Source organism: Cicer arietinum, chromosome 7 (genome assembly GCF_000331145.2).
Source record: "Cicer arietinum cultivar CDC Frontier isolate Library 1 chromosome 7, Cicar.CDCFrontier_v2.0, whole genome shotgun sequence".
Taxonomy (NCBI): Eukaryota; Viridiplantae; Streptophyta; class Magnoliopsida; order Fabales; family Fabaceae; genus Cicer; species Cicer arietinum.
This window is the reverse complement of record NC_021166.2, coordinates 1,881,917-1,892,980: the sequence shown is the minus strand read 5'-3', so window position 1 is coordinate 1,892,980 and position 11,064 is coordinate 1,881,917. Positions and strand designations below refer to the sequence as shown.

Here is an 11,064-nt window from a genome sequence, read left to right as displayed (position 1 = left end):
AAAAGTGCTTTAATGCGAATGAGGGAAATAGCGTTGTCTCGAGATTCGTGCCAAACGTGACGAGCTTCGAAATGGGTTGAAGCTAAGTGTGCTAGGGCTTCGAGGTGGCGGATTTGGGAGGTGAGTGGTTGGGTGAAGATGGGTTGGTAGATTTGGAGAGTGGAAAGAGGGAGGGTTGTGAGAGACATGATTGTTGTGAAAAGGAGTTTGTTGGAGGCTAAGATTTTGAGTGAGTGGAAGATAATTTTGAATGGGGTGAAGAATCGGCATAAAGTAGCATCACCAACACCTGCTTCGCACATTCTCACTCTTTCTATTATTGGCGGATCATGATCATGATCATGCTTAGTTTTTCATCTTCTTCTTCATCAAGGTCACACACCCTACCGCCCTAGTGGGCTGCCAATAATATTATTAAAAAATACGATTTCAGATTTTTTTTATTTTTTTTAGTTATGTTGTCTATTTCAGTTTTTGTTTCCTATTTTGTCACGCTCCGTTCAAAATATTATTATAGTTTCTAATTTTATATTTTTCATTTACATAAAAAACATTTACCTCTTTCTCTTTCAATTTCAGTAATTGTAATTCTGATATAGTAATTATTTTAATTATAAATATTTCATCTTTTATTTACAGAAATTTTACATTTTTAAATTATTAATTAATTTTTTTTAAATATAAAAAGATAAAAATTATATTTATATATTTAATTGAACCTCTCTTTAGTCCAATAAAAATTGCATATATGATTCATTTGTTTAAATTGATTTCATTTTAAAAAAATAAATATAAAATAAGTTTTCCAATTTAAAAGTTGGAGAAGACAATTCCTATGGCCACTACCATTTATAAACAATTATCATTAAATTATAATAGCGACCACATTTGAATCTAATCTAAAAATAACTAAAATTTTCAACAAAACAAAAAAAGAAATTATTATTTTATGTAGCCACACTGTCTCTAATTTATAAGAAAAAATATAAATTTTATTTATTTATTTATTAGATAAATAGTTTAGGATTATTTTTTGGTATGAAATTATTTATCTAAGTTATTTTATTTAAATACGTGATTTTTTATATAGATTTATTTTTTTCTTCGTGTTTTATTATTTATTTCGTTGTTTGAGTGCAATGTTTAGTTTGTTCATCATCATTTGTGACGTCATTTGTGTTCGCTTAAGTAGAAGGTTTACAGATGGTATCACAAAAGTCAACAATCTCTTAGTCTTACATATGATTTGTCAACTCGGGGTTTGAGTGGACATGTCAAAAACCATCTATCATTAATATTATGGAGCACCAACAAATATTATTTTTTTAGGATATGGATCGAATGACAGATTGTAGAACTTATATTAATCTAGACCATTGGTCATATGTGACATAAATTAATTTGGTTGTTATGATTAAGATTTTAGTTTGATTATCTTTCATTCACTTTTGAAATTTATGTGTATATCATTGACCTTTTTTTCCCTTTGTAATTAATTTTAATATCAAAATATAGATGAAAAATATTACAAGTCACGATGAATATGTTGTACTATTCTTATTTGCATTTCAATGTATCAAAAAACAAATACCAAATCTTAAAACCTAGAGTTTTGCTTGAAGGATATAGCAGGAACCAACTCTAATGTAGAACATTTTGATGAATATATCACTTGAATCTCAAACAAGACCATTACAAATAGAACTACTTGAAGAAGAGTTATAGCAACCAATTCTATTTTATATGTTAGATGGATAGAGTAAATAACTATATGATCTATATTATAGAACAGTTTGGTTCGATTTTTTAAACTAAAACCTAATTTGGTTCAGTTTTTTCCAACTGAAAACTGTTGGTGTCGCACGCTACTTTTGTTTTTATCGTCATTCTTGTTCATTTAATTTTTGAGAATTGCATATCTAACAAAGTTTCATTCATCACTCATTCTCCACTTTGGTGATCTTCATCTTCAGTGAAAGTGATTTAGGGTTTTCATTTTATTATAATTTTCAACACCTTTTGTGTATTCAATTTATTGAGCATTTTCAATTTGCAAATTGATTTGGTTAAAGATTTTGTGTTATCTGAGATTATATTGACTTCTCTCCTCTTCAACTCTTGAAGGTAAGAAAACTATTATTTTGCATGGATTAGTTTCACTCCTCTTCAAATCACATGTAGTAAATCGGTGTTGCATTTTGAGGAAAATTGGTGATGATTTTAATGTAAATATGATTATGTTGAAGTAACTTGGGTATTAGTTGTATTGTTTGGCCTTTTATAGTATATATGCTTTTGAATTCATGCTCTTTTATAGTATAGAAGCTTTTGAACTTCTTGGTAAAGAAACGTGTTTGTTGAATCAATTTGACAAAATAAAATAAAAACGAAAGAGCAATAATAGTCATATTATGTTCTTAGGGAAGGAATTTGTATTACATTGGAATGCAACACTAGATAAGTTTCAATGTACATAAACATTCTATGGCTCAGTTAAAATAGAAGTTCTTAATTGGGTGAATTTTATCGTAGTCAAACTGATATTTGGTAACATGACATCAGACTGGATAAAATAGGAGTTGACAGTAGTGTAGACCATATTTTTATTTACAGACAATTGTAATGATTGGTTGAGAAGATGGAAATGTTTGAATTTTGGACTAGTTGGTAATATACATGGACAAATAGCTACAACGATATTGATTAATTAATATATATACAACAATCACCTATTTGGAATGCAATGGTCTGATTCTCGTGTTCTTTATTATTTCTTTTCTTTTTATTATACAAACTTGTTATTATCATAAATTAATGTACATAGAAAAGTGTACTTTAATTAAGATTTGAGATCTAAATATAGCTTAGTATTCAACAACTCAACGGTAGATATTTTTCTATGAGTGAGTTGTATTATTTCCTACACATTTAATATACTTTACTTTTTCTAGTGTTTTGAAATAACTTTTGTCATACATCTCTTGTCAATATTTTTAGTAGAACATCAACATGGATGATCATGATAACATTATAGAGTTTGAGATGGAGGAGAGTTTTGATTATATTCCTCCTCCTACAGTCTCAAACATTATTATGTTGTTGCCTAAGCGTAAAAATAGGTCGAAAACATGGAATCATTTTACCCCCACAACAAGGTAAAAAAATGGTCAGCAAAATACAGTTATTGTGGCCGCATGATCCAGTGCAACTGTGAAACAAGTGCAACACAAGCTCATTTGACAAGATGTAAAGATGGCAAGAAGGGAAGTTGTAAGTTCATCCCCTCCTTTTCTCAAATTTGACCAGGAAGTAAGTCGAGTTGACTTGATGAACATGTTTGTAGCCATGGAAATTTTGTTTTGACAAGTAGAATATCCATATTTTCATAAGTTTGTTAATGATTTACAACCAAGGTTTAACTTCCAACCACGTACTACACTAACACATGATATTTTAACACAATGAGAAACACAAAAAACAAAGATGTAAAATATTTTATCACAACATTATCGTCGAGTATATCTCACCAACGACACCCCAAGTCTTTAATTACATATGTCTCACAACCCATTTCATTGATAACAATTGAAAGTTGCATATGAGGATTTTGAATTTTCGTAAGTCACTAACTACACATGAGAAATTATGCCCAAAATGGTTAAGCAATGTTTGAATGGTTGGGACTTAGTTAATGTGTTTAGTGTGAAAGAACATCGTCTAAAATATGGTAAAACTCATAAATGACATCATTTAATTATTGGTAATTTTATTAAATAATACTAAAACATGTTAATTTTTAAACATTTCATAAAATTCTCCTAAAATTAGATAAGCACTACCAATTTGTCTTGTCTTTCATAGTCGCCACAATGATGATAAATATCAATAGGAAATAACTACATTATCTATCGTGATGGTCTCCCCATTCAGATACGGATGTCATAATCATGACCCAATCACTTGCGCTAATCCAGATCCATTTTTAACTTAAAATGTTGTAAGCATGTCCAAAACATCACACGTTATCTTTTGCTAGTGGTTGGTCAACCCTGGATTGTCTCATTATTAACATTGTAGCGGCTACTGCATGGTGTATCTCTTTAAATCTGAGAATTGTAGAGGCCATTGCACGAACACTGTAGTAAAGGATCTAAAATTTACTAGTACATAATAGTATACAATTAATTTCCATTGACAAATTACAGATAGAAAACTACATCCAGATATAAAATAAAAAAAATGTCTGCATTCATGCTTGCAGAAGTTGGAGAGTATTCTACACACTATTATACGCTATCTTCCTGGTAACTATTCTGCACTGCTATTCAGATTATAAGCAATGAGATAAGAAACCCTAAAACTTCATCAAAATTATCCAGTACAATGAAGCCATAAATTGTCCATGTGAACAAAAGATACAACTATAAACTGATTAATGATATATAACTCACCACTTGTGTACACCAATTCAAAGTCAATTTCAAAAAATACTACCATTATCGATTTGGCAGGCATTAATCAATGACAGAATGTATTATTATTCAATAAAGACAATGCTATTCATATACTTGTTTTTGTCCTCTATTTCCTTCAAACATAATATCTGTTATGTTAAAGATCGTTGTGTTAAAAAGGAGGAAATAATGTTTGAAATAAAAAACGGAAAAACAAATTTTAAAAGATCACCCCTAATTTGAAAGTAATCAAACTTCATAAAGATGTCGTTGGTTCGGCTACATTAAAGCATAATTTGAACAAATTGATATTTAGTACAAAAGTATTGACAAATAGCCACTATTGCAGCACTATATCACTTTAGCATTGCAAATTTCAACTGAACACTGTTTTCCACAATTCGCAATTGACAAGATCAATTCTATAAGCATCCATTCTTCAAGTTCAAGAACATAAATTAAATCATCAAATTTTATAAGTTAGAGTCTTGGTCCAGTAATTCAAAATAGCAATCACCAAGTAATTGATACTAAACGACAAAAGCAATCAACAATCAAATTCAATCAAAGTTGAGTAGCCCAAAATTCAGCTATGATCAATGACTAAGTATGTAAAAATGATGAAACTTAGGGTGAAGAGATGTAAAATTACAAAGCACAATCCCCTTTCCCAATACCCAAATGGGAAACTATAGAAAAATAAACTTCCCTTCATACATGAGGCTGCTATACTAATATACATTGAGTAAGTAAATATAACATTAATGTTACAAAGTTTGAAGAAATTAAAAATAAAAATAAAAATTAAAACTTACAAGCTATAAAATGGTCAAAGCATTAGTATTAACAGAGCAATTCCAAAATTGTGAAGAACCTTCTTCTCTCCGTGCATCTACAATACAATCTTGAGGTCTAGGGTTTGATCGAACGGGTGTACGGCAAGTAGGACACGTGCCAACTTTGAGAAGCCACGTGTCAACACATCTACGGTGAAAAACATGACCGCAATTAGCGAGATTTCTACACCACTGTCCGTTACGAAAACCGTCCAAACAAACGGGGCAACGTGAATCGGGTCCGGGTCCGGATCCTTTAGTGACCCGAAAGTTAGGGAGTTTGTTGATTTCACGAGGGAGGAAAGCGTCGGAGGGAGATGGGAGAGGGAGGGTGGGGGTGGGACGGAAACGGAGGCGGTGAAGGGCACCGGCGAGGAGGAAGAGGTTGAGGAGGAGAAAAGCAGCGAAGCCAATGAAGAGGAAGAAGAGGGAGGTGAGAAGGAGCATGATGATTGGTTTGAGGAAGATGGAAAGGAGATTAGGGTTTGGTTTAGGTTGGGCATCGGTGGGGTGGGTATGAAGAGGAGGCATGGTGGTTGAAATTGAATTGAAGATTGGGAAAAGGGCTGAAAATGGTGGGAAGAATAATAATAATAATAGGAAGTTTGGAGAAGAGAGAGAAAAGGAAGGGATAGGCGTAGTTGTAGAAGATGTAAATCTAGGTGCGCTACGGTACACGACCTTTGTCAAATTGTGGATCCTCTTCTTCACCTTCCCTGTGTTATCGAATTCTTCAAAAACACACGCTTCTGATATTTATCGCTTCCTTTTTCTCTTTTTTGTTTTTCTTTTTATAACTGCTTCCATTCAATTTTTTTTTTTTTTTTTTATGACCACTTCTTTGTAACTTTTTTAAACAAATTAATCATCTCGTTTCTCACTTTTACTTATATTATATTACATTTATCATTTATTAATCTCTATTATTTTTTTCTTTAATTATAAAATATTTATTTTAAGTATTATTACTTTAAAATAATTTTTTTATTTCATGGGCATATTTCAAGACAAATTAATAGTAAAAAAGAGTATGTTTTAAAAAATAATTAATTCACTTGTTAAAATAATATTTATATTTATAAATAAATATTTTTCTTCCCAAAAAGTACTTATAATTAGAAAAGGAGATTGTACTACTAAAATATTCAAAACTTTATTTTGATTATAAAATATCATCAAAGTTTAAGTGAAACTTATTATTATTGTATTTTGAAAAAAAATTATTGACTTTACTAATTGTAAGTTTGATCCTTTATTTTTATCCTTTAACGAAAATTGACTCTTATTTTAAAATTCTATATTTTTTATGTCTGTGTTATATTTTTAAACTTAAAAATAGTGATATGACTATTTTTATAATATAATATATAATATGATAATATGAAATAATCTATATGAATTTTTTTATAATTAAAAAATAAATTAAAATAAAAGAACAACAACAAATTATTAAGACATAGAATACATGTATACTTACTATTAATTATTTATTTAATATTAATTAAATTTTTAAAATAGATAATTGATAAAGTTAAAAATAGTGAACTAAAACTTCAATGAAACCTGTTTTATTTTACAGCTTCAAATAAAATATACATATATACTCTCATTTTTAGAGTTTAACTTTTGTCTTTAATTAAGATAAAGAGAAAACAAGTGGAATGGGCCTCTACATAACATAGACTAACAGGCCCATTATAATGAAAACAAAAACCATAAGGCCTAAAAAATTTAAGAATAAAATTAAGAGGCAAAAGAAATACATCTAATTATTTTCAACACTAATCATGCACAAAAGTAGTAAATATTTTTGGCTAGTTAAAAAGGATGGTACACGTGCTAAATTTAAATCTCATTTATAAAAATCACTTCAAAGTACAAGGGTGTCAAAGCACATAATCTTGATGTTACTCTCAAAATAAATTATTGTTATACACATGATCAAATGATAGTTAATAATAATGAATACGCATTTTCAGAAGAAAATAATTTTTTAACATTTTAATTATTTTTAGAAAAATAGATAATTATTATTTTTTCTAAGAGTAGATAATTATTCATTTAAAAAATATTTTCCCTTCTCATTAACAAATATCATTATCATAAATATTAAAAATTATTTTTAAAATTAAAAAATATTTTAACAAAAGATTTAATGTTTATACAAGGGTTGCTTACGAGAAATATTGATAGAAGTATAACTGCTGTATTTTTTGCGGCTTTTGTTGTTGCTGACCTTTAACAACAATTGAGGACATGCAAATGAAATTGAAATATCCAACTTCTACATTGTTTGCAAAATTCAGTTTTTTTTTTTTTATTTTAACTTTTTATTGGTTCTCTCAATTTGATTTGAGATAATCATATTCCAAAAATGAAACAAATATATTTTGAATTAAATATTTAAATCCGGGTTATCGTATGAAAAAAATCTAACCCCTTTTAGATGAATGGTTGGTTGCAGAATTCAGGTTTTATACCATATAAAACAAAACTTGTAAAAGTTGGGTAAAATAATAATGGCACGTATAAGCATTGCATGGCATAAGAATCTTCACAAACAGGTTCAATAATGTGAATAAAAATGGTTAGGTACAGAAATAACAGCAGACAGGTGCATCCAACCGTTCCCGTGACCTTAATTAAAAACAGCCATCAATGTATACTTAGTAAAGTCACTACTACTACTTTCTTTTTCATACTTCTCAATGTTTCTTCCCATCTATAATTATATTCATGCATATCCACATCAACAGCTCAACACTTGGTTTGGGTTAACAAATTTGAATTTGAATTTGAATTTCAAATTTCATTTCAACCATATTATAAAACTTTTAATAAGGTCCCCTGATGTTGCATTTAATAAAGGGCCCAGACTCTGCTCACTTCTTACCTTTTCCATAAAGACATAATCATTCATGGCTTTCTCAGAAAATTTTACTTTGCGTCATTTTCTTCTTATGACTCCACACTGTCTTCAGTTCTATAGTGACACATAGTTTTACTAAATCCACTATATATAGTATGTGAAAAACATAAATTGGATTCTTCAGTAACTAAATTTTGCAAAATACTGCATGCAAAAAGTGTTATCACACAGTGATGCTACAATATTTCGTTATAACAACGAATAAGAATTTGAACAAATTATTATTAGTCTGTGATACGTTATTTAATAGCAATGACTGTAGCATCAGTGTTGTAGTGTAGCTGAATTTGGTTTTTGACGTCTCATTTACCACAATTTGATAGCTTCTATTTAACTCTGAATCTCTACAATAACAAGAATTTCAACACGAACACGATATAAAACTTTGGTATACTAACATGTGAAAAATGAAATCTAAATGTTAATTAAAAGTTTTATGTTGCCATTGAACAGGTGAATCAAATAGAAGGTGAACAAAAGAATCTCCTACATTATTTTCACCTTCACTGAGGTAGACTCGTGTTTAATGGAACAGCAACAAAATTCATGCAAAAACTGAAAAGTAATCCATTCAAATCCCACAACTTTTTTCCCATTCCTCCTCCACCTTTCCACCATTATAAATCTACACATATAAATCTATGTAATTGTAATAATATTAAAGAAAAATGGCTCAAAAAAAATAAGAGATAAGAAACTAGAGGGTGGAAGAAGTATTGGATGAGTGAACAACCTTGTTCTGTTTTCCTGTTAGCCAAAGCAAAGTCCTTTTAGCAAAAGATGGTGCTCTAGCTTGTGAATCCATACTATAGCAACTTCGATTTTCTTCATCATAGCCAAATTCACTTCCTCCTCCATTTTCCCATTTACCAAATTCCATCTCAGAAACATTACTCCTTGTATCAAATCTTCCATTCTTTCTCTTCAAATCATTTGTAGAACTACCAACATTCCTTTGTAATGGAAACCTAAATGAAACAGCCCTTCTAGATGAATCAACCAAAGACCCAACATTTGACTTATCCTTTTTCCCTCTAAGCCAAATCTTTGATACAGAAAAACTCTCTTTTTGGCTCCTTCCAATAGCACCTCCAATTTCAGCATTAACAACAACAACATCATCAACTCTATTTGAATCAAAGCTTGCAAATTTGAAATCTCTTCTTGATTCACTGTCATATTCTGACATTGCTGGCTTATGACCTGGAATCAAAGGCAAAACATTCTTCTTCTTAATCATTTGTTTCTTCATTGGAGTCCTAATTGGTACCTGCAATGAAGAAGCTTCATCCATAATATAAGCAAATGACCCCATTGAAAAACACCTTCTATCATCCATATTGTTATTGCTACTTCCTTCTCCATCACCAACACCATCAACATTCCTAAACTTTCCAAGCTTAACAGTGACAACTTTATCCACAGCATCTCCTTCAACTCCAACAATTGGGTCAGGAATGTTTGCATTTTCAATATTCGGAACCAAATCGCCTCCGATTTCGCAGTCACCACAGCAACCAAGATGAGAATTTGTTGTCATAACAGAACTAGTCCTTCCAATGCCAACATCACTACTACCTGCATTATTAGCCTCTCTTTCTGAAACAACCTCTCTAGAACTATCACTACCAGATTCCAAAAGAAGAACAATGGATGAACAATTATTGTTTGGTGAAAAATCATGAAGCAAATTAGCTCTACAAAGAGGACAAGTAGAGTGAGACAATAACCATGTATCAATACACTCCATGTGAAAAGCATGACTACATTTTGGCAACAACCTAAGCTTATCTTCAAGTTCAAATTCACACAAACAAACAGCACAATCAAAAGGGTTTTTCAATCCTATAATAGCTTTGTAAAGGAAAACAGGCAATGTATCAATGAAAGATTGGTCAACACCAGAATCATGAAGGTGAAAAAGCTGTTGCAATTGACCTTGAAGTGCAGTAACATCATCCAAATCATCATGGTCTCTACTTTGAGGTCTCCAAAGGAATCTAACTAGTAGGTGAAGTAAACCAGAAATGAAGAAAACAATGGCCAAAATGATAATGATTAAAAGTATACTTGGACTAACCTTTAAGGTGTTATCATTTAAACTGAAATTATCAGATCGAAGATTAGAAGTTGAGGTGATAATGGGTGAAAATGGTGAATTTGGGTTTGGCTGAAAATTAAAATTATTTGGTGGTTGTTCAAATGGAGGCAAAAAGGTGTCACCTTTAAATTGAACAAAACTCCTTCCCATGTTGAAGGGTCAGAGAAAAAACACAAAAGATTGCAACTTTTTATGAAAAATCAGTCATATGCACAAGATTTGATTGAAGACACAAAAAAGGTTGAAATTTTTATACTGAAGACAAGACACTATCTAATGCTATTGGATTTTTTTGTATTGTTGATAATAAAAAAGAGAGAGTTGCAGGGGAAAAGACACAAAACGATGAAAGAAAAAAACAGTTTTGATGGAGAAATCTGTGTACCTCAGTTGTGTTTTTGTTTTATTGCAGCAGGTGTAGATTTCATTTCAGCCTGTAAGGTGGGAGAATGAGTTTCTTTGAACCGAGATTATAATAATTTTTTTTTAAATAAAATAAAATTTGAGTCAACATAAATAAATTATAAACTACAAATAAAACCATAAATCATAAATAGGAATCTGTTAATTAATTATGTGGATTTGCAGGTCGTTGTAATAATGGAATGATAATGACCCATATATCTGTCATTGTTCAAAATCACCCTTAATTCAATGTTTTTTTTTTGTGTGTACATATTCAGTTCAATGGTCTTGCTAATGCAAATTAAGTAATAATAATAATTTAAGACTCCTTTTTTATTT

General features: G+C 30.3%; 2 protein-coding genes across 5 annotated transcripts; both read right to left on the bottom strand.

Annotated features, from left to right (window-relative positions):
- Positions 1–3,743: 3,743 nt before the first annotated feature.
- LOC101505916 (RING-H2 finger protein ATL56) lies at positions 3,744–6,062 on the bottom strand. 4 transcript variants are annotated; one of them, XM_012717858.3, is made up of 2 exons: positions 5,270–6,062; positions 3,744–4,160 (listed from the first exon to the last, which is right to left on the bottom strand). In XM_012717858.3, exon 1 carries the CDS (start codon positions 5,819–5,821, stop codon positions 5,273–5,275), a length of 549 nt encoding a protein of 182 aa, XP_012573312.1. In that variant the 5' UTR covers positions 5,822–6,062; the 3' UTR covers positions 3,744–4,160; positions 5,270–5,272. The 4 variants fall into 4 exon arrangements, with proteins under 4 accessions (XP_012573312.1, XP_012573310.1, XP_004507795.1 ...); XM_012717856.3 differs by having other exon boundaries at positions 3,744–4,150; XM_004507738.4 differs by having other exon boundaries at positions 3,744–4,136.
- A 2,558-nt stretch (positions 6,063–8,620) lies between these two features.
- On the bottom strand, positions 8,621–10,837 carry LOC101505590 (RING-H2 finger protein ATL13). Its single transcript, XM_004507737.4, has one exon. The coding sequence runs from the start codon at positions 10,468–10,470 to the stop codon at positions 8,917–8,919; it is 1,554 nt and encodes a 517-aa protein (XP_004507794.1). The 5' UTR covers positions 10,471–10,837; the 3' UTR covers positions 8,621–8,916.
- Positions 10,838–11,064: the final 227 nt, after the last annotated feature.